We start from the raw sequence: 24,794 nt of genomic DNA, 5'->3' as shown, positions 1-24,794 counted from the left end.
TGACAAAAAGCTTATGAATGTATATCATGTTTAGTCAAAATATTATCGAATGAGTTGGTTGTTAAGTCAATAATTATTACCCTGTCAAATCATGCCTTCATCACTCTGGATCAGAAGACGATTTAGTGCAAAAACATAAATTACGAAGGTTCCGGAGATACATGTATCAATATTTTTGCCTTCGTATGACGTTGTTGAAATTGTGTGTAACCTGCAATCGTTACTGTTCGTCGTAGGTTTTATCCAACGGGCACTTGTTGTTGTGGAAACGAGTCAAAATGGCGATTTACATGTAAAATTACAAACGTAAATGGAAGTAAACGGCTCTTAAAATGTAAACTATCTGTGGAATGACACTTATTGAAAATTTAAGTCCCATAAACGTTTAATCGTTAATTCACTGTATTTATGATTTACCAAATGCGTTACATTTTTTTGTCAATTAGAATGCTAGTGCAATAATTTAAAAAATATTTCGATGACTTTATCATAGTTATTCATTTGCTTAACATTTGCGCTGGTTTCTTTCAGTGATGTTCAACTCACCGTAAAGCTCTCAAGTTTTATACCGTTAATGTTTGAAGTGTGAGACGTGAACATTCTCACAATGGCTGAAACAAAATCAATGAGAGTTGTCCCAAGTGGCAAGATTTACCGACAGATGTTTGAAGCACAGGTAATATTTTACTTAAATTGCAAACTTAAATATTATCCTCAGATTACTGTGTATCTAGCAGTTAAGGTAAGAAGTAAAAGAATTTTAGAATTCATGCAAACAATGCAGCAATAAATGATTTACCTTCAAAGCTTTATTTAATTCCTGTTAAATCCATGTAAAAATTTTAAGTGTGTTTAACCACGTAAACCCAATAGTTTCATACACACTTGCAATTATATCCACTACACAAGTTGTTTACCTGGTATCAAGATGACACATCCGGAAAGAGATGTGTCAAGATCGCGTTGGTGTAGTGGATGAGGTGTCCGCCTAGCGATCAGGAGTTTGTGGGTTCGCTCCGTACTCTGGGAGCGTTCTCATTATCTCCTCCATAAACACCAAGTACTGGTTCTTCTCAGGAAACGGACTCGATAATGTCCCTCTGCCTATAATACCCGAAAGAGCAGTTGGCAGTAATCAGAGATAGATTGATAGAGATAGCACACGATTGTAATATGCATAACACCAACTAAAATTAAAAATTTGATTCACTAAACTTTAAAAAGATTTGATATGATAAATGTTCAATCAGAACAGGGGTATTCCCACTGAGGCACTTCTCTTATGGTAAAATCTACAATGATTTCATACAACTGTTTCTGAAAATCAAGAGAATGTGAAAGTTCGTTCTTATTACCACTACAGTAATGCAGGCATCAGCTTCTTTTTGCAATTTATGTGGAAATTTAATGAAGAGGAACAATGAAATGAATGGAATATGGATACATTTTGTTTATTTTAGTTGAAGATTTTGAAACGCAATTATGCCTGATTTTCCTCATATTTGGTTTTATTTGTGTTTATTAGCTCGACAGTTTTTTGAGAAAAGCTGAGGTATTGTCAGCTAGCTGTCCGCGTTGTGCTAAAACCTTTACATTTTGTTAAGGTTTTCAACTTACAACTTTGAAACTTCACATGTAGCTGCACCTTGATGAGTTCTACATGCCACTAGGTCAAAGGTCATGGTCACTGTGACCTCTAAAAAAATAAATAAATTCTGACAAGCTTTCATTTATTAAAAACTGCACCGGCAGCCGAGCGTGGCACCCGTTATGCGGTGCTCTTGTTTTCAAGCGTAATAAAGTGAAATAAAATACTCGGAGAAATTGTGTGTGATATTATCACTAGAGCTGTGTTCTTAATGTAAACAAGATGATCAATATCAGGAGATGCTTAATATCAGGGAATTGTACAATATAATATGTTTTTGATGACATTATATTTCCAACAACAACATAAAACAGAAAATTATTTAAACCCATGTCCATCAAAAATAATTCAGTGCATTCTAAAATGGCATCAGTTATAATAAAAAAGTTAAGTTTTTTCACTTGTTTGTTTTGAATATACATTTAATCATGCATATTTGAAACTTGTTTGATACAAATAGTATGTTTATTTTACAGTATGCTTGATATAAACATAGTATACCTACTTGATTTACTTTAAAAATATATTTATTAAGTGGCACAATCAAATAATTAATGCTGCACCGTAACTTGGGATGCTTTTCCATCACGAGTATACCTGGGCATTTTTTTTGCTTGATTTTAGTATATAATTTGTGCTGTTATTAGCATTGAATTTTAGATGGTGGAATTTTCCATTTTCAGAAAACAGGGATAATCATGATTTTTTAAAGCACATTTCTAAAATCTGTACTTGCAAAGTCTGTAATTTATCTGTATTAACTGATACACGTTTATGACTTTGCAGTACTTTCATTTTTACTTACTCTACCATATTTCAATCTCATTCTTTTAATTATAGGTTCAACTAAATCGTAGCCTGACAAAGATCCAGCGAGATTCTACCACTGTTACAAAGTCCTCCCAGCTGGGTGCAAGTGTTCCGGTTGTTCATCTGACAAAGGGTATGATCCTACAGTTCATTTCTGATGCCATGTAGAAATTGGAAACCATAATACTGATTTGGAAAATTGAATTATGAAAATAAAAGATATACATATTTAGGAAAAGATCTACGATCATGAATTGTACAGGATGCTGCTAAATAGCAGCATGGTTGAAACTGGGCAACTCATGTAACATTTTCTTATACATTGCTACAGCAAATAGAAGTAATTTCTTAGTCTTATTCTTGCAATTAAGGTATTAAAGCAGTCTTTATTTATCATTTATTAAAAAAAAATTTTTATAAGATATTACACTTTCTGTGTTTGTCTTCCTTTTTCTTTTATGTCTGTGGCAAGTAAAGTGAATATTAAAGCCAATCAGCTATAAATAAGGTATAAATGTAAGTGAAAATTTCAGATGACATTGAACATGGGCTCCTGGATGAAAGGCAGCGTACCTGGGCTGATGGCTTCCCAAATGATCCCTTCACTGAGAACCCTGTGGCCTACAAGTAAGTGCCAGTCAGACAATGCGCAATCTGTCAGACAATCGGATTTATGTGTTATAAATAATGCTGGTAGCATGCATGGCTACCTGCATTTTAAAATTCATAAAACTGTGAAGATGCGTATTTATTCAACCAGATTACATAATAATGTACTGAATATTGTCAACAAATTTTTTAAATATAGTTGGGATACATCACTGGAAGGGCGTGCGTGTTTAATCATCAAAGTGGTGTTTACCCTTAATAACTTTAGAAAAAAATTAGATATTATATTTTACGGAACTTCTTACAGTGGAACCCCTCTAAACCGGACAATCCCGGGACTGACAGGAAATTCCAGGTTAGAGAGGATTCCGGTTTAGAGATTTCATTTACTATTTTACTTTCAGAAAGTCAATTACATAGCCTAATGTGGAAAAAACACTTTCAGCAAATTTGAATAGTTTATTTACATATATCAGCAACATAAATCAAACAGTGCACCCTGAAAAACAAACTATTTTTTACATGTATGCAGTTGTTAAGTGAATTTACTTTCTTCACACGATATCCCCGATCGTCGATTTTCCTACCCCATATTTCTCTGACAGCATCGTTACTGTAGGTTTAGGGAACATCTCTGACTCTTAATCAATTTGATTTCGTCTTGAAGAGACAATGACACGCGCATTCGCTTGAAAGGAGGTTCGAACATTTTTAGTCTTAGTTATCTTAATTAACAATTTGAAAATCTACATCAATATCTTAATGCAACTGCTTCAATAACTCTACAAATCACCAATTTATATGACACTAAATTAGCAATTGTAATAAAATTAAATAGCATTAAGATTATTAAAATTTAGCACGGCTTCCTACATCAAAAACAAAACACACTAAAGAACTCTATGTTTGTTATCAGTAATTATAATCAGTTTTATCACCTCCATTGATCGATATGTACATGTTCGTCACAGGACAAGTATTTTGTAATTGTTTTGCGATTTTTACAGTTTGCAATTTTTTTTACCACCTTTATTAATTTCACGCGTCTTTAATCCGCTGTTCACAACTTTTTTACACTAAGTCTAAGGTGCAATAAACCGGCCCTGAGCGGTTTAGAGAGGTCCAATTATGTATGGAATGACCCAATTTTGATCCAAAGAATGATCGGTATTCGGAATTGAGGGGATTCCGGTTTTGAGGAGATATTTTACGCATGGTTTTATAGGGGGAAAAATGGGACTGGACAATTAGTCCGGTTTAGAGAGGATTCCGGTATAGAGAGGATCCGGTTTAGAGGGTTTCCACTGTATATTGACATCAAAATCTTTTTCTGCTGTATGTCGATTCTTTCTTCAGACTTGCTTATGGTATAGTGGTTAAAGGTCAGAGTTACTGAAAATACAGGAAAGGGTTTCTGGTCAATAATTGAACAGTAACTCAAGATAGTATAATGAAACATCAAACATCTGACTTGTCATCAAACTTAATACATAAATATCTTTTTTTAGAATTCATTAAGGATTACATATATGGTGGGTGGGTCATTAAAAAAGTTTTCACCGGATCACATGGGTAAGCGTTTATCTGTTTAATGACCTTATACATTATAATGAGACATCACATTTGCATAGGGTTTGGGGTTGGGTAGAGAGATTGCTAGGTTAGAGTTACTAAAAATAAATGTAAAATGAAAATGTAGATATTCAATTTCCATTAAAAAACTAAAAATTATTTAAACTTTAACAAAATTCGAATTGATGGAAACTACATTTTTTTTTTTTTTTTTTTATGCATATCTGTTGACAGGGTGTATTGTGGGTGTACTTTGGCAGATGGATGGGCGGTTTGGCTGGCAGCTTATTTGTTTTTCTGGAAATGGTTTTTTTAACATAAAATGGGGGCCAAATTCAAAAGCCAGCCAAATCACAAAAGGCTCTTTAGAGTTATTGCCCTTTATTTATGTAACAAATGTAGAATTTACCAAACGAATATGACATCTCATGGGGTCAATCTTTTTAGACGGGCATATTTTTCCGTCCATGACCTTGTCCTTGACAAAGAGATGTTTGTGCTTTTGTCCATGGCAAATTCAATTGTATTCACGTGTGTACAAAAGTAATATTTCCTTATCCTTACACAGGCAGTATGCTGAGTACATTGGTTCCCAGATGAAGGAACCAGTAAGCTCCATTGAGGGCAGGGAAGTGAGAGGACTGCCTGATGTTGTTGGTATGTTCTGAATTTGAATTTTATGCTCCCAGATCGAATCATTTGGGGTATATTCTTTTTGGCCTGTTTGTCTGTCTGTCTGTCTGTCTGTCATTCTGTGGTTAAACTTTTGCAATAACTTTTGCAATATAGAAGATAGTAACTTGATATTTGGCATGCATGTGTATCTCATGGATCTGCACATTTTGAGTGGTGAAAGGTCAAGGTCATCCTTCAAGGTTAAAGGAGAAATATATTGCTTCAAAGCGGCGCAGTAGGGGGCATTGTGTTTCTGACAAACACATCTCTTGTTTACAATGTTTGGGGAAAAGTAGCTTAGCACAATTGGAAAATTTACAGCATGAAGTAACTGTAATCATCAAATGTACAGTTTGGAATCAATGAATAACAATTAAACAATACATATAATTTTAATTTAACACTGAAAGTGTAATGAATACCTTATCAATTTATGCTGCGCCATGTTCATTATAATATTTGTGTGTCATTTTCTTTTAATAAAAGATGGAATTATATTACCTCCAAATTTAATTGCATTTTAAAATTATGCAGAGATGATTCTATGAAGATTTTATATGGGCAAGTCACATGATGTATAATGGTATATACCACTGTTACTTGTTAATGTGATTTACAGTGGCTGCCAAGGACAAGTCAAATATAATTGAGCGTATAGCGGCCAGCCGTAAGGAGAGACATGAGTCTACCGTGGATGAGATGCAACAGGAGTTGAGTCTGATCAACGCTGTAAGCTTCTTAACCCCTAACCAATCGGATACACACTTTGAGACATTTGATGTGTCTTAGAAAATGAAATACAATTCAAGACCTTTCTTACTAGATTCAAGTTGTAAAGGCTTCAATTTCTACCATTGGGTACTGATGAGCAGCAAACAGAATAAAACCTGAACAGACTGCAATGTACTTGCAGGCTGATCTGGTTTTATGCTCATTGTTTCATATATATTAGCCATTTTCACTTTGCTTCTGAGTGGGAAATGATTTAAACTTCAACTACACTGCTTGTTATTTACAATGAGACCATGGTGCTCAAAATATTTAAGGCGTTCAGTGTAAAAGTCGAACTCCACAGTATTTTTAGCTCGGCTGTCAACTTTGAAAGTTCACATGTAGCTGCACCTTGATGAGTTCTACATGCCACACCCATTTTTGGGTCACTAGGTCAAAGGTCAAGGTCACTGTGACCTCTAAAAAAAACAACAACAAACTTTTCTTCTGACAAGCTTTCATTTATTCAAAACTGCACCCGCAGCTGAGCGTTGGCACCCACTATGCAGTGCTCTTGTTTAAGTATTAAACCTAATCAAAAAATCTTTGTAAGGGAAATCTTATTGCTCAAAATAATAAGAAATAATTGAAATCGGTATCATTATGTAGTTTACATTATTTGTGATCCCTGTTGTGAAAATTGAATGAGTGCACTACATTTGAACATAGAGCTCTCCAATCTAAACATTGTTGAATGTAGTTCTTACCAACAGTTTCTGATGAAATGATCATTATTTTCCTTCATTTGAACTTTTGCGATTTTAGCATGAATTAATTTTTTATACAGCGGGCTTAATATTCTGTAGGTGCAAGGCAATTTTAATAGTTTAATCATTGGCTTGCCTTTTGAACTTTAAATTATGGGAAAAGTTCTTAGCTTGGTCAATGGTAAACTTTTTTCAAATATTCCAAACATTTATTATACATTATATATCTGGTGCAAATTTAAGGACAAACTTTTGGAAATAATGTACTGGTTATAGATAATTATCAACTGAAATCAATAACAGGGGCTGAGTGGCTGGCCCATGTAATTTTGTCACCTTACAGGTTTCCATTTTCAAGCCCCATAAAATATTTTGTTCTTTGTATGTTTGTTTAGATTATACAAAATGCGGAAACTAGTGCAGTAATAATATTATGGAAGTCCATATTCAGCAAGAAAACAACAGCAAGTAAACGAGAAAATAAACAGTGGTGACCAAGAAATGTATATAAAATATGATGTTGTTTATAGATTATCATCAATCAAAAGCCATTAAACAACGAATAAGTGTTTGTAATAATTGTTGTTTTTTTATTTTAAAATTGATTTGCATTTTGAGTGCCTCTACTTGAAGCCTGTTTGTTACGTATTTCAGGAGATGGAGCCCCGCATTTCTGAGGCCTGTTCTGGTCTCCTGCAAAGACTTGAGGAAGATGATAAGGAGATAGCAAGGAAACTTGCCCGCATAGAGACAGATAAGGTTGGTTGATAAGGAGATAGCAAGGAAACTTGCCTGCATAGAGACCGATAAGGTTGGTTGATAAGGAGATAGCAAGGAAACTTGCCCACATAGAGACAGATAAGGTTGGTTGTTAATAAAAATAACCATAAATTTTTATAGAAGAGGGGGGGGCAATTTTTTTTTTAATTAATAAATTACGATTGAAATGACCTTGATGTAAGTAAGAATGAAATTGCTCATAACCACTTCAAATTTAAAAATTATCACTAAATGGGTTTTTTTAAGTTTAAAAGAATCATTTTTGCATATCCTCTGAAAATACAGTCCACTCTCGTTATCTCGAAGTTGGCGGGAACAAGAAAAAATATCAAGATAACGAGAGTTCGAGGTATCCGATTAGGCGTTTTCAAATAAAAAATGAGACAAAAATTTACCTTGTTTTAACATCTAAATACCTGCTCAGTGGTCTTACTAAAGCCGTCACCGTGTGGCATAATATTCTCTACTACCCTATATATTACCTAATATATACATGTTTTTACAAGGCATGATTAATTTTGCTATTTAAATGCTTAAAATGACGTTTTCAGTTTAACAGAATTGCATGAACACGTGCGGTTATAATTTTTCTAAACTGTCGAGTAAACATCTGGTTATGTTGCTATTTAAAGTTATGATGCAATTGATGTCCAATCAAGACAAGGGTTTTCCATCTGAACATGCGTTAATCACGTTCCGGAATACTGAACTGTACTTGTACATTTAGTAGTTTGAAATGCAAAGTTCAATTTATTATTAGTACAGCATCAATTACAAATGAAAAGCTTTTTTGAGTCTTGTCTTTATTATCATGATAATGACTGTTGGAGTTCAATGATAGAACAACATTCTGCAAATTTCCGACGGTTTATATACACAAAAATATAACTCATGCATTTTGGAATGTTGTTTGTAAAAACAATTAGTCTTTCGGCATACTGTGTATTAATTGAAGTTAATTGATGTTAAAGTGACAGTTAAAGTGACAGGCCTTACTCAAGTGTTAATGGCTAACGACATTACACACGTGTGATCAATGATGCAATTTAACGGATCAATTTTCTATGGCACAGTATCAGGAGCAGCCGGGCCAAGCGGGAAGGTGAAGTATCAACGAAAAAATTCTCACCTTTTGCTGACACTTAAACACTTCGAGATAAACTGCAGTAAATACATGTAAAATCGGGACTCGGGACAAAATTTTATATCGAGATATTGAATTCTTCGACCTAACGAAAATCGAGATATGCGATGTTTATTTATATAGATATAGAAGGAAAGAAGTTGATACATTGAGCTTACTTTGACATTTTGTGAATATCGAGATATCCGATGTCGAGATAAGGAGAGTGGACTGTAGTTACATATTGTATTCCTATATTTTCAGGATCTACTTTCGTTTTCTCTCAACGCTCTCAACAATCTCTGGGCGGACATACAGGCGCAATCCGAGCAGCGTCAATCTTGGATCGTCTCCCTTGATGACTCTCTGAAGAAGGTGGAAGACGACCGGATGGAAATGGTGAGCTTGTGATTGTGTGCTTGGCAATCTATGCTATGATATTGACTGATCAATCAGTTTGATGGTCGATCTGTAAGTTGGCATAACATGTTGTACGTTTTGAAGCAAACTTTTTCTGACTATCTCAAGCTATTAAATTGAAACTTAAAACTGTTATTCCATGCTTTTTCTGTGGTTTGTAGGGAAAAAATATCTGTGAATTAAAAACAATAATGCACTGCTTCAAGCAGTGAACAATAACAAATAATTTTAACTGTTTTACTTGGCATTGGCGCCTTTTTTGTCAACACTATGTTATTTCAAGAAATTATCCAGTTTACCTCTTTTATTTTGATAATTGATATGCGCCACTCACTAACAATATCAATTTCTCAGATCAATGGAGAAATAAAATTGTTGATCTTCCAAAACCTACTAATTCCTCTGTAATTGCCATAAGGTGTACATGTCACAAATGCTTTTTCATCCCAGTGACCCTCACACTCTTTAGATATTATTCCTTGAACATAGGTGACAGAGCCATGGAGGAGTTGTTATCACATTAGGGGCCAAATATTTAGTGTTTTTTTAAGTCAATGTTTCATATAGTTTTTATTGCATGAAAATATATGTTATATTTTTGTGCCACTATCTCCTGCAGCACAAGAGATGTATCTCTCCTGTATCTCCTGTATCATTTGTACAAAAGATATCTTTAGAGATAAAGCAAATTTCAAATTTACTGGACTGAAAGTCCAGCATTTTTATTAATCAACTGGCTTTCAACCATTTGTATTGGAAATCTCTTTCTGTATTTGTGTGAAGCATTGTCATTAAACTGTGCAAACAAGCATCGTAATGTATTGCAGATTCGTCAAGTGTTCAAGGACTATGCAAAGACGCTGGAAAAAATTGCTCACATCCTGGCCCCAGATCTACAAAGGTTCCTTGACAAGGAGTCACAGGTACAAATTTATCAGGCTCCTAGAGGGCCTTTTTTTGCTGTATGTGTATTAACAAATTTGAGGTCCTCCCATGCCTTACGCTGCCTAATGTGAGGACTGCAAGTGTGTCCCAACACTCATTTGTATTGAATTTACTACACCTATGAAATTAGGTAAATGTTTTGGAATTATAGTTGCAATGACAAGCTATTTTAATGCGTTACTGAAAGATTTTCAATGTTGGTGTGATCTGGTGTTGTGGGGGTTATGCCGCAATACCTGAAGGAAACCCAACCTGTCTGGTATTGTGACCACCAACGAAACTCACATGCTTCCAGAAATGGGATTTAACCTGGGTCGCTTAGGTCAGAAGCACATGTGCCAAACACTTTTTAGCAGAGACCTTATATACCAGTGAGGCTCTTATCCCTAAAAGAACTTCTTTGATGGAATTCGCTCCCTAGCCCCTTGCATGCTAAAATAGCATTGGTCTGCCTTAATGAACATTGTGTTACACAGTTAATTGAAGTTTTTGAAAAAGTGTTATGACTAAATCGCAACCTTTTTGTTACTATCTGTATGTCCATTCATTTCCATTGAATCATTCACATGTCATTTATTTAAAGGGACCTTTTCACAGATTTTGGCATGCATTGAAGTTTGTCATTGAATGGTTGAAATTGATAAATTGGAACTAAATAGCTAAAGTAAAAAAACAAGAATAAAATTATAGAAAAATAAGTCATCCTCAACTGGACTGAAAACACTGCCATCTGTGCTTATATAGAGAGTGGTGTATTCTAAACTTTATACATGTATAAGCAATCCTCGTAATGTAAAAAATATAATGATTACAACAAAACTCCAAATCATTCAATCGCTTAGTGTTGAAACGCTTAATAATTTTCAGGTTTTCAAAAGATGCATATATTCAGAGCTCCAGAAAAGGATTTAGTCTAAAGGGTATTTTACCCCCTGATATATGCGCTTTGTTACATACTGGGCCGATTTTTAATGCTTTTTTTTTCAATGCGTAAATATGCAGATACGCCTCTTATCTGGAGCTCTGCGTATATTAGATATTTTAAATCATGGTACATTAAATGCTCAGAATTCATGTTTCCAGGCAAATATCATATCTACATCGAACATTGCAAATCTAAAACATTTTTTCTCAATTTTGTCCATGTACCAAAATGTGAAATGGTCCCTTGAAGGAACATGTTATTACAATATTTCTATTTGACTTGAGCTGTAAAAATTTGTTAGAAATTTAAATTTATCGTTAGATTTTTCATAAGACGGCGCACAGACTTAACAGTTGCTGGAGCCTTAACTAATATAATAGTGTGGTGCATACATGTACATTTGTGGATGAGAAATGAGAATTATCAATCTTGACACTAAATTTTGAAACTTTAAAAAACAACCAAAACATATGTTATTATTTTCTGTATATTTGATTTAATAAGAGTGTAATCAATTATTTTATAAAATGGAAATGAGCGTAAGGTCTTTTTTAACAAATGCTTTTAAAATTTCGAAGAAAATCATTATTTTAGTTAATATCATCGGAAAGTGGTTTCTATACATGTAGCTTGATGTTGCAACCTCAGCAAAATAACTCAACGTGATAGGTGAAAAAGGTGAGTGGCCAATTAAAACGTTTAAAAAGTTATATTACACAAGTTAAGATGAAAATATTTATAAGGGTTATATTACCAAGGGAACAAGTTGTTACATGAGATAATAGTATTATATTACATTCTAAATATATCATAATAGGTAATATTTTATTCAGAATATGACCTAGCATAGAATTTTTCTTGAATAACTGAACAGTTTGTTGTGGCTGCATGAAAACATATTGTTCTACAGCTAAATACAAACATGGTGGTTACATATGCCTTTCTCTTTCTACAGCTGATAAACCAGACTGTTCTTATTCTTAAGACTAACTTAATGGTGTGTTTTCACAATCGTTTCTTTGCCTAGTTAAGTGAAAAAACGACTTGGTGTGAAGGCCAAAGACAATCTCAGTGTTGTGTTTGCATATTTGTCTTTTAACTACAGGTGATATACCAGACTCTTCTTAGGCCAGAGACAAACTTAATGCTGTGTTTTCATATTTGTTTCTCTGCCAACAGGTGATTAACCAGACTGTGCTCAGTAACAGGCGAGCTTATGGGGACCTTTACGTGCGACTGATGTCTAGCGACATTGAGAGGGAGCGTGCCCAGAACAATGTCTGGCGTCGTAGAGTGGATGACTGGAAAATCCTGAAAACTGAACTGGCAATTGAACAATTCAGGTTTGTTGGAGACAACACTATGAGAATCTATGTTTGCTTTAAACATATTTATTTCAGCATGATATCATCAAAATCCTAAGGCTTATTGAAACACTATTGAGTCCATTTCCTGGGTAGAACCAGTAATTGGTGTCTTTTTTTGCGGTGTGTGTGTGTCTTAAGTACACTTCCACAATCCGGATCGAACCCATGACCTCCTGGTCCCTAGGTGAACACCATATCCGCTCCACCATGGGACCCATGCCATGTTTATGCCATTTTATATATTTTTCGTTCTCATCAATTCTCACTGTATAAACAATTACTTTTACCTTTGATAGATCGTTTGCTGCGTTTTCAGAACATTTATGGAGGCTGATAGAGTTGTCTCCCCTGTGGAAGTACAGAAGCAGCTCACCTACATGCTCAAAGAGCAGGAAATCCTGAACCAGAAACGCCTTGAGCTTGTCAATCAATTGAGGTAGGAGTACTACTCTCCCTTTGAAGATTTTCAGTGACTTTTTATGCCCACCTATGGAGAAGGTTGCCTATGGAAGTCACACTGCCTGTCTGTCAGTTTGTCCGTCAGTTTGAGTTTGTCCGTCAGTTTGTCCATCTCTCCGTGTACAAAGCTTCCATTTTTAGCCATAACTTACATGTACTGATACAATTTTTACTTCTGTTAATTACAAAGCTCCATAAATTATCATGATGTATGTTTTCTACATCCTGAAGTTGAAAATGTCCTGAGAAGTTCTTTTATCTTAGCAGATGAACAAAACCTTTGTATTTTGTCAGTGTTTTATGCATGTGTTCTTACTTCAGAGATTTAATGCCACCATCTTCCACAAAGACCTCAGTATACCACTGGAATAAAGGAATACAGGACATTTCACAGGAAATTGGTAGGTATACTTTTAGCCTTAAGGTAATTTTAAAGTTTAACTTTATACAAAATGGTACGACATTTGATCAGTGACTTGCTTATATTGAGTGGTGTTTACATGGATATCAGTTAAGTGATGAACTTTCATTGAAAGATTGGTTGAATTCGTGTTTTAAATACATTAAAAATAACTATTACCATGGATTACAAGCTTGATGAAATCGGCTTTACAGAAAACTTAAAGTTGGCAAAGTAAAAAAGCCAGAAAAGTGAAAAATGTTATTTGAGGGACATGTGTGTCAAGAATTAATTGCCCATGTCAATCGTACAACTGTTACCTGAAGTCTGAAACTTTTTTCCCCCTGATTTTTCCCTATAGCAAAAAAGTAAAATAATGGTGTAAAACCAAATCATGTGATACTGTTTCAGATACAACCAACCAGATACATCTCTCCAAACTTCACAAGGAGTACGAGACTGTCTGCCAGGATTGTTTGCAGGAAATCGAGAGAATCAAGGTAACATTTGCAGTAGCAGGGTTGTAAATCAAGAGCTGATCCTAATAAGGCGCTTTGATATTATTAGCCATGTTCTAGGAAAACTGGGCTTAATGCCCTCAACTCATATACATTAAGCTCAGTTGTCCCAGAACCCAGTTTTAACCCTTTGAATGCTGGGAAATTTGTCGTCTGCTAAAATGTCATCTGCTGAATTTCTAAAATTATCATTTTCTTCGATTTTTTTTCATACTATCAGAAAAGCAAACAGTTTGGATCCTGATGAGACGCCACATTCTGTGGTGTCTCATCTGGATCCAAACTGTTTGCAAAGGCCTTCCAAATTCGGTTCCAGCACTGAAAGAGTTAATAATAAACCTTTTAAGTCTGTGAGCTAACCTGATCATGCAAAAGACCCGCATCTGTTTTCATTGAATATCTGAAGTGTGGTAACAATACATGTGAACTGTAACCTGAGATTGAATATCTGTCATGTGGTAGCAATACATGTGAACTGTAACCTGAGATTGAATATCTGTCGTGTGGTAGCAATACATGTGAACTGTAACCTGAGATTGAATATCTGTCATGTGGTAGCAATACATGTGAACTGTAACCTGAGATTGAATATCTGTCGTGTGGTAGCAATACATGTGAACTGTAACCTGAGATTGAATATCTGTCATGTGGTAGCAATACATGTGAACTGTAACCTGAGATTGAATATCTGTCGTGTGGTAGCAATACATGTGAACTGTAACCTGAGATTGAATATCTGTCGTGTGGTAGCAATACATGTGAACTGTAACCTGAGATTGAATATCTGTCGTGTGGTAGCAATACATGTGAACTGTAACCTGAGATTGAATATCTGTCGTGTGGTAGCAATACATGTGAACTGTCACCTGAGAATTTCTTAACACAAACAGTGGTCTGAAAAAAGATTTAAATTATTTTCCCTCTTGTTTATAAACAATTAATTAAGAAGATGAAATAACATCCCAATATGTCTTTATTCAACACAGATACGGACATAAAAGGATTGAAATTTTGTTTACAGATCTTTCTTAACAGAGGATAATCAAGAACTGTTATGACTGTTTATTGGTGTCTTTCTTGGCCAAGTTTTCTAGCTGAGTTTTTTTTTTTACATCATAAACTAACCAATGTGTCTCATTATGTAAGGAAAGATCGAGAATCACAAACTTTACAGTATGCTGCTTAAGTGGGGAGGGTGACAAGTTTTAGCAAAACTAGAGTACATTTCAAAGCAGATCAGTCTATAAGAGGAGGGATGGGACTGTGCAACAAACTCCTTTTTTTTTCAAGACCTTTCCCTATTATAATGGTGTTGACTTATGAACTGAAAAAAGGAGTTATACCTTTTCAGCCCTTCTACTCATGACTGCCATATGGGTTATCAATTTTAGTGACTGTTGGATGGGATATGGATTTTTCCAACTGGTTAATGTACAAACCATCCCTTGAATAGAAAATGAGCGTCCGTATGGGAAAATAGGGCTGAATGAATGTGTATAAAGTTTTATCCCAGATTAACCTGTGCAGTCTGCACATTCTAATCAGGGAGAATACTTTGTGACTTAACTCAATTTCCACTAAAAGAGACTTTCTTTAAACAAAAAATACCACAATAGCAGAAAGTGTTGTTCCGGATTAGCCTGTGCAGACTGCACTGGCTAATCTGGGACAACACTTTATGCACAGGGATTAAGCCCAGTTTTCCCACAATGGGGCTCAATAAATAAACTGTTTCCGATTACAGCTGGATCTGCTGGACACAGGAGTGTGCTCAGAGAGCCGTGCCAAGTCCGTGGTGGAAGAGTTTATGATACCGCTGGTAGGGGAGAGACAGGGAGTCTACGAGAGAAACTTAGAGACCATGGAGGTAGGAAAAAAAATGGCTGAATAAATACAAACATAATAAAAAACGTGTTTGCTTTTTTTAAACACTCTTTTGCCATATTAGTGAACAACACGTCAAAATCCAGTATGATTTATTACCATATACACCATAGGATTCACGTTTGTTTTTATGTTTCAATCAACCACTTGATAGAAATAACACAGTGAAAGATTTTCAAATTTCTTAAATCATTTTGGACCACTTGATTGTGTTCAGTTGATGTTGCTGAATTACTTAGGTCTATAGCATCCAGTTTGTAATGCTTTATTGTATGAAAATGTACCTCTTAAAATCATTCAAATGAACATTTACACTAATTCACTCTTAAGGGAATATTTATGTGCTAGCAGATTTTCATAGAAAAGTGTATATTAGCCGCTTTCTTAGAAAACTTGGCTTAATGTATGTGCATAAAGTGTCATCCCAGATTACCCAATGCAGTCTGCACAAGCTTATCGGGCACAACATTTTCTGCCCAGACTTAAGTTTTGTTTACAAGAGGCTTCTTTTAAATGAAAAATTTAATAAAAGCAGAAAGTGTTGTCCCTTATTAGACTGCACGGCTTTTCTGGGACTAAACTTCACGCACATGCATTAAGCCCAGTTTTCTTAGAACATGGTTCATACGTACATCAAGTATATAAGCTCAGCATGAAGGCATTTTAACCCATTTATGCCTAGTTGACTCTCCCATCCTTCTAAATTGGATCAATTTATTTCCAAAATTAGGGATGTCTCTAGTATATTTATTTCTATATTTAGAATATTTCTTACAGAAATTCCTTTAAGCAAACAGCGCAGACCCTGATGAGACGCTGCATCATGCGGCGTCTCATCTGGTTCTGCGCTGTTTGCCAAGGCCTTTTTTCTAGACGCTAGGCATAAATGGGTTACATTCCAACAGAGAGCCCTGGAGGAGCAGAACAAGATGTCTGGAGAGCAGCTGAAGTCCCTGTTCAAGTTTGCGCAAGGTGCGGCCCACGTGTGGGACGTACACGAGATAGGGCTGGCTAGGCAGGAGCGCTCTCTACAAGAGAAACTGGAACAGTGTCGACAGACACATGACAACCAAAACCAGGCAGGGATTTAAAAAAAAAAAATTCTCTCAAGTTTTAGATTCCGTTCCATTCACAACCTCCCAAAGTAAATATTTTTCCAAGATTCCCTGCAGTGCAAAATTTGAATAACCAAGAACAATATTTTTTCTCCTTTTTAATGAAGTATATGAGTATAAATATTAGTTAAAACAACATGATTTTCCCCTATCAAAAGAGCTCCTAAATGATGAAAAAAGAATTAAATTGTGTTAAAGGAAGGCCTGAAATAAAAACTGTATTTTTTTTGCACAAATGACTTTTTTGTGGATCTTTAGATGCTTACAATAAACATGTTCAGGGAAAATGAATCAACTCGATATTTATTAGAAAATCAACTAAATATTACCAGTAATTTTTAAATAAGCTGTTTGACCAAGCATTTCCCAGTTTGTATATTATGATGTGAGACTGCATAAAACTGAGAATGGATGTAGGCCTGTAAAAAATTAACCAGCTTCTACTAATTTCGATCGCTGATATTTACATACTCTTTGTGGAAATAATATGCTGCATTCTGGGATAACTGGGCTTAATGCATGTGTGTAAAGTGTCGTCCAAGATTAGCCTGTGCAGTACAAACAAGCAAATCGGGGATCTCTCTCTTATATTTACAGGGAGTCTCTTTTCAATGAAAATCCAGTCTGTCAGTCTTGCAGACTGCACCAGCTTATCTGGGAAACACTTAACTCACAAGCATTCAGCAACGTTGTCCCATAACGTGGCTGTAATAAATTCAGGTCCCCACGGTATAGTGGATATGGTGTCTGCCTAGCAATCTTTAGGTCACGGGTTGGGTCTCAACTACGGGAGCGTTCTTTAGATCTCCCACAAATGATGCTATTTCTGCCCAGGAAACAGGCTTGAGAGTATTTCAATTAACCTTATGCATTTGATGCAATTGTGCTAAAATGAAAAGGTAAACTCTTTCAGTGCTGGAGCCGAATTTTGAAGGTCTTTGCAAACAGTTTGGATCCAGATGAGACGCCACAGAACGTGGCGTCTCATCAGGATCCAAACTGTTTGCTATTCGGAATAAAATGATAATTTGAGAAATTCAGCAGACAACATTTTAGCAGATGCCAAATTTCCCAGCATGCAAAGGGTTAAAATAAAATTCACTGCTTGTTTACAGGACAAAGAGGCCCATCTGGATATCATCATGGACCGTATGAGACAGGACGCCACAGAGAAGGCATTGAAGGACAGCCTCACAAGGGCGCTCGAAATGCTGGATAAGATCAGACATGCGTAAGAAGCTTTTTCAAACAATTTGAGCCGCCTCCTGCAAGAACTGGGCTTAATGCATGTGCGTTAAGTGTATCAGATTAGCCTTTGCAGGCTTTTACAGAATGTTTGTTTAACATAAGTTTAAAACGAAAATCAAGTCTAGGTGGACACTTTCGTCCCTGATAAGCCTTGGTGGGTTGCACAGGCTTATCTAGGCTAACATGCTTTAAGCCCAGTTTTCCTAGAATGCGGTTCATTTTTACACAATATGATAAGAAGCCATTTAAGAAAGTTTAATTTAACATTCTTGAGTAGAAGTTGAGTAGAAAGTCTTTTTTTAAATGAAAATCCAGTGAAGGTGGAAGTGTTGTCCCTGATAAGCCTGTGTGGATGGCTTATCTGGGTTGCCACTTTATGCAAATGCATTAAGCCCCGTTTTCTCAAAGTGCAGCTTAGTTTGTAGACAGTATGCATAAGTAGTCTTGAAATTATTTTAAATACAAAATTCTTGAGATGAAAGGTTAGAAAAACCTCTAATGTAGTTTTTCAATTTCTTACTACAAACCAAAAACCTGTACGTATTCCCCACAGTTATGAAGTGTTCCACAGCGATCAAGAGAACATTGTGAAGCAATACCCAGATATGGTGAAGTCTGAACTAAACAACTATGATGAGGCCCTATGCAAGCTGTTCTCATTGGATAGGAACAAGCCGGTGAGTGGGATTCTCTATACGTATAATTGAGCCTCGTTTTTGGAAAATGAGGTTTAATGCATGTGCACTAAGTGTCATCCCAGATACGCCTGTGCAGTCCGCTCAAAAGGGACAACACTTTCCACTTTAACAGACATTGTTTGAAGGAAGTTTCTTCTTAACAACAATTAGGCAGATAGTATCGACCCTGATAAGCCTGTGCAGACTTAGCTTGGACCACTGTTAATGCATAAGCATTAAGTCTAGTTTTCCCAGAGTGGAGCTCAATTATTTCATGGCAAGGTTGAATTACAAATGAGGGTATCTGATATAGCATATTTTTAGCAGATAAAACATGTTCTCACTTTTCTGTCAGACTTCTTGAAGAAATTTGTTATAATGATGTTTCTATAATTATAAGTCAGTTTATGTCAAACGAGGCAATGAGGTATAGGCAGTGCCTTTTTTTATTGTCCAGTAGTAAAGAAGGAATATATGAATTGAAAACAACTTGTTTACGTGGTAAGGATATGTTGACATTATTCTTTGTGTTCGAAATTTGTATAAAAATGTACATTTGGTAAATCCTTGTGTTAGATTGATGGTTGGCGCTCTGTGAAATAAATTTGTAGCACACACAACAGTTTATTTTGTTACTGCTAATAGTCAGAACAAACAAGGGAAGCAACTCAAGATAGTATCACACCGGATGATACTATTGTCGAGGATGGGGTAAGCCAGCATTGTTGTGTAGTCATGCATGAATGCTACCCAGCCAGCAATAATGAACTCACCCGCAGGCATGTTGTGCACTTGATTAATGAATTATTTGAAATGTTTGCTTGATATGTTTCTATGAAAATTGGGTTCTTATCTCACTAACTTAAGTTTAATGGTAACAAATAGTTGTCTCAACATAACTGAGAGCGACTGAAATCGAAAAAGAGAATGTGTCCTCATTTAGCAGAACAGAACAGAAAGTTTATTCATATGACTTGAACATTTCCAGTTTATCGTTACATATACATAACTGACAATATATAAGCAATAAGCACATGCATAGTAATGCGCAAATGACCAAAATAGTACATAAAAAGGTGTTTAAAATGCACTTAGACCATCATATTGCTCATCGTTTGCATTCAATTTATCAGTTCTCATTTTAAAAGCATTTATAAAATTTATTGTGAGTTTATTTAGGACTTTGATTTTAGTATCTGTTAACAAAAGATTACATTTAAGCCATTTACTGGCATTTAGCGCAGTATTGAGCCTACCTTTTGTTCAGCTCTCTAGTGAAAAAGTATTTGCATATATCTATTGGTATTTTATGTTTCAGAAAACATAAATGCTGACTCGTTTTTTGATCAGCCTGTGATATATATATTTTTTTGCTGATCAATACTGTTCGGTTGCTTTCAGTGTAGAATGAGAAATGAAAAATTGCACATAGGCCAGCAATGAATCCTGCTCATCCACACTTTGAAATAATCATTGTTTGGCGGTGAAGTTTAAATCACGTCAGTAACTTCCTCTTTCTTAGTGTGCTGAACATATTAAGTAATTGAATTAATTTTTAATCAACTGACACTTCTTGATCCCAAAGTCCAGGGTTTGCCTCCCACCAATGATCTTTATTACCGAGTCGCTGGTACCAATAAGAGCCAAGAAACAAACTTGAGTCTCTAAGTAAGCCTTAGGCTCTTGATTTAATAGAGCTAATAAATATGTTGGTGTTAACCTATCTTGAAAAAAAACTTTTATATTTATCGACTTAGATTCCAAAGAAAGTGCACAATGTACCATAGGGTTCTCATCTTACATCATCATTAGAATGTTTAGTGAATTTTTTGCTAACAATACATGCGATAGTTTTTTCCTTGGTAGTTTTAGCCTTATTGGCTTGTTTTAATGCCAGGGTTATGATTTTTCTCATGAAACATGTGTATTTATTGAACTTGTTGTAGATTATTTGGTTTTGGTAGTGAATGAAAAAATTAGGTAATAATTGAAATTATCATGACAAATAAATATTTTTCATGTTATTGTAGTCATTGTTATTAAGTTATTATTAAAGTGAAGTAGTATATATTTTGTACGGCTTTGGTTATTACTGAAACAGGGATGTCAGAAAACTCAAAGAAATATTTAAAAACCATACCGTATCATTAGGGGTGTAAACAAAAGGCATAACAAACCCCAATCGCAGAAATTATTCCTTTTAAGTTTAATACAACACAATAAATGGTTATGTATAATAAACTAGCAAAAGTGTTCAGATCAAGCAGTACCAAAACTTTAACAAATATAAAGTTTCATATGAAAACAGTTTTTATGTTTGTACAATCAAAGCCTTGTTAATGTACAAATGACATGTACAAAGTTGGCAAATTACCATTAAATGTAATCTGAGTAAATGTATTAGTATAGCCTGTTTGTAATGAATGTCATTGAAGTAAGAACATTTGATTAGCGGTATAACTATAAGATGTTTTATATATTTTATATAATTATTTATATATTTTATTGAACATTTATTGTTCATGGTAATGTACTTGTTTAAAAGTGTGAAAATTAAATGTTGAAATTAAAATCACATGTACTAGTTCTCATACCTACATGGATTTCCCAATCCTGAAAATGTTTGTTGGTATTTAAAAATCACAATTAAACCACCTGTTGATACTAGCCACAATAATTAATGAGTTGATTGAATCGTTTCTCACATACATGTATATTGGTGTTAATTTAATGATAATATGTGTCTTGTTCTGAGAAAACTGGGAATAATGCATGTGCGTAAAGTGTCGTCCCAGATTAGCCTGTGCAGTCCACACAGGCTAATCAGGGACGACACTTTCCGTCTAAACTTGAGTTTCGGTAAGGAGGGACTTCCTTGAAACTTAAAATACCATAAAAGCGGAAAGTGTTGTCCCTGATTAGCCTGTGCGGACTGCACAGGCTAATCTGGGACGACACTTTACGCACATGCTCAAAGCCCATTTTTCTCATAAGAGGACACATTAAGTATTACCCTCCATTGGTGGATAATTTAATGTAGAAACATCCCTGTAGTTCATATTATAGAGCAGTTATATCATTTGGTTATCCCTTTAGATTCTCTTAGAATTCTTCAGTTTGACTTTTTGTATCAGAGCATCTTGAATGTTCTTAATAGCAAGTATTTAATACTTCTACATTTGTTATAATTGTCGTATTACGAGTCACATAGTATCATGACGGAAATAATGAAATTTATTTTTTAATTAGAATTATATTTTAATCAAAGCTGAGTTAGAGAGCTTCTTGCTAAGTTGTGACTAAAAAGTTTTGATGCATAACCCATTTTAATGATTGCCATGATTCACTTTTGTAATCTTAAATAAATGAATTTTTTCACCTTTGGCCGCATTGTTTAAAGCCTGGGTAAATTTTAACCATGCGTTAAACGTTGGTGAAATTTAACCATAGGTTAAACAAGTTGATAAGTGCTGCTGCAATATTTATGATAAATTTTAGGTAGAAAAAACCTGGATTAATTCTAATCTTGGTCAGATGCTTGGTTGAAGTTTACCCATAAAAGTTTTTTTTGGCAACAAGTAATTTATACAATATAGTAAGTTATTCAATATGGATAATGTTTTACCTGTGAATTGTTCAATCAATTTGAAAAAAAGTACCAGAGCTTTTAATTTAAAGGCCCTGTAATATTGCTTTTGTTGAGCTTGGCAATAATACACACCTTGCTATTTCAGGTATAATTTGCATGCAAATTGTGGTTAATTTGTATTTAGAATTCAGTGATAGTGGAAAAAGTTGTTTGTTCAAGAGAAATTCAGCTTTATTGAAAACGCACAGTTTATGTATTTTAAATTTAAGAGGGGTCTTTGTAAATTTAGAAATGTTATTGTTTGCCATTTACATTTTACTTAAGTTAGGATTTCCCTTTGAACTTTTTCACTATTCAATTTTAGTGACCCTTAAATAAATCCCTAGACGTTTACTGTTATTATATGTAAAAAACGTATTCAATATAATGCATTTCTTTCTTTGTCCTTTAGATGTGTATTTTTCAGTTACCGTTAAATAATAAAAAAGTAACATACATGTATTTTAAATACTTGTATTCATCAGATAAGAAAATCAAATTCATAAAATGTTATAGACAGGAAGATTACTATTTTGTAAAATATATTAGATATAATAGTTGGAAAATATTGAATAAAGCTAATAACAAATAATCACAAACTTATTTTGCTTTTAGATGGTTGGCAAGAAGAAATCTAAGACACCTCTTCAGAAGCCCGTGAAACCAGAACAGGTAGGTGGTTATGTACTGTACACATTGTTTAATTACAATACCACAACAAATATCTTCTTAGGATTATTCCCCATTCAGAAATATTTAAGTTAAATATTTTAAAAGTAATTATGGTTCACCTGTCCACTATGTATACATTTTGCAAAAAAGATTTGGATATTTTTGGTATTTTAACGGCAATCTACAATCAAGGACAAAAATTGGGTCTGATTATACTATTGGCAACATAGACAGCTTTGAATGCCTTTGGTTGAAATGTTCAATACATGTACCTGTAGACAAAATATTTGTTTAATCTAAGCTAGCTCTAGCCTTTTATTATATTACAAAATTGAATAAAAATAATGAATTTTGATTTCGCTGGCACTCTAGATTTTTTTAAAGCCAAATTCAGTTGATTTGATTGATACCTGTCGCTAATGTGGTACACAACTTTAACAGCTGAATTTCCTAAATGTCTAGATGATCAGAAAGAAATGAATCAGCCTCGACTAGGGGCACCAGTGTCTGTGGCCCATGTCTAGTTATCAATCTTGTGCATGCAGCCACTCCAATTAAGCGACCTTTGTCTTATATGCCACCACTTTGAATTTTTCCTATTTTGTATAAAAAAAGCGACCAGCGACCGCTGATTTTTTAATTGTTTTTTATTTTGCTGTTCAAATCTTGGATTTAGCAACCACTTGGGGGTTAATTTGAAAATCTGTTAAATGTAAAGGTATGAATCAGTGTTAATTGTTTATTCAAGCTGATAAGGTGTACAGTTATGTTTCCATACCAGCTCTTTTCCTTTGTCTTGATGACTGCTTCAGACAGATGTTGATGCAGACTGCATATCAATATTTCTGTTCTACAACACGGGAATGTACCAGTAGAAAGTTTACTATCAGGAACTGCATTAAACAGGAAAAAAAACTTTGCCACGCATTTTTGCCTAATGATATTTTTTTTGTCGAAATTGGAAATTTTTCAACATTGGTGAATAATAGATAAGAGAAAAAAACAACATATTAAGTATATACTTGTTTTATTTATTTTATTTATATTTAGATAAATTTGATTACAAAAGTTGAAATCAATGTGACAATCCTACATAGATATAAATTAAAATGGAAGGTCCGCATTTTTCCAGAATGGTCTATTTTTTTAAAGACCATTTTATTTAGAGACCACTGCTGGTTACTCTCTAGAGTGACCTCTTAATACAAAATTGACTGTATATTCATTTGCACAAGCACCCATGGTAATCTTGAATGTCTACCTTTTCAATGATGATATAACACAATTGTTTAAACTAAACAAACATTACATCAAGTCAGTGGGTAATGAAACAGTGCATTATTTAAACATGCTATGTCATATGAATGTAATTTAGCGTGCACATGGTTTGTTTGACCTATTTTTATGGCATTTTGATGCGTGCGGCACATAATGATTATTATGTCTGTCATATGTTCTGTCTGTGACAGGTTAACCCTTCCCCCATAAGAAGCCAAGTAAAAATGGCTTTTGCAACCAGCATAAAACCTGAACAGACTGCGAGTAACTTGCAGTCAGTTCAGGTTTTATGCTGTTTGCTGCTCATCAGTATCTATGGCTTGGAAATCAATCTTTTAAAACTTGAAATTAGTAAGAAAGATATTAATTTAAAATTAACTTTCTATGGGACTACAAATGTGTCAAAATGCTTATCTAACAAGTAAAGGGTTATGTAGATTTTATCCTTTCTTTGATCGACAACACAACCATTACTACTCAGACATTTGTTGATCATGACCATTCCAATCCATTCATATCATCAAACCTTATTTTGATCTTCATGTAATTTTTATGTCCCCCAC

General features: G+C 34.6%; 1 protein-coding gene across 1 annotated transcript in view; it reads left to right on the top strand.

The window, feature by feature from the left end:
• The first annotated feature begins 211 nt into the window (after positions 1-211).
• The window catches only part of LOC127837917 (coiled-coil domain-containing protein 180-like), a 103,247-nt gene continuing 78,664 nt past the window's right edge, over positions 212-24,794 (top strand). The window contains exons 1-19 of the mRNA XM_052365372.1: positions 212-334; positions 532-676; positions 2,489-2,591; positions 2,992-3,085; positions 5,208-5,296; positions 5,934-6,043; positions 7,447-7,551; positions 8,960-9,094; positions 9,943-10,038; positions 12,165-12,328; positions 12,669-12,788; positions 13,133-13,212; positions 13,623-13,711; positions 15,474-15,596; positions 16,519-16,692; positions 17,844-17,959; positions 18,530-18,653; positions 19,299-19,364; positions 22,897-22,953. Of these exons, the coding sequence (XP_052221332.1) occupies positions 608-676; positions 2,489-2,591; positions 2,992-3,085; positions 5,208-5,296; positions 5,934-6,043; positions 7,447-7,551; positions 8,960-9,094; positions 9,943-10,038; positions 12,165-12,328; positions 12,669-12,788; positions 13,133-13,212; positions 13,623-13,711; positions 15,474-15,596; positions 16,519-16,692; positions 17,844-17,959; positions 18,530-18,653; positions 19,299-19,364; positions 22,897-22,953 (1,914 nt within the window). The 5' untranslated portion in view covers positions 212-334; positions 532-607. The remainder of the gene's footprint in view (positions 335-531; positions 677-2,488; positions 2,592-2,991; positions 3,086-5,207; positions 5,297-5,933; positions 6,044-7,446; positions 7,552-8,959; positions 9,095-9,942; positions 10,039-12,164; positions 12,329-12,668; positions 12,789-13,132; positions 13,213-13,622; positions 13,712-15,473; positions 15,597-16,518; positions 16,693-17,843; positions 17,960-18,529; positions 18,654-19,298; positions 19,365-22,896; positions 22,954-24,794) is intronic.

This window comes from Dreissena polymorpha, chromosome 7 (genome assembly GCF_020536995.1).
Source record: "Dreissena polymorpha isolate Duluth1 chromosome 7, UMN_Dpol_1.0, whole genome shotgun sequence".
NCBI lineage: Eukaryota > Metazoa > Mollusca > Bivalvia > Myida > Dreissenidae > Dreissena > Dreissena polymorpha.
The sequence above is the reverse complement of the archived record's forward strand: the minus strand, read 5'-3'. Positions and strand labels throughout refer to the sequence as shown.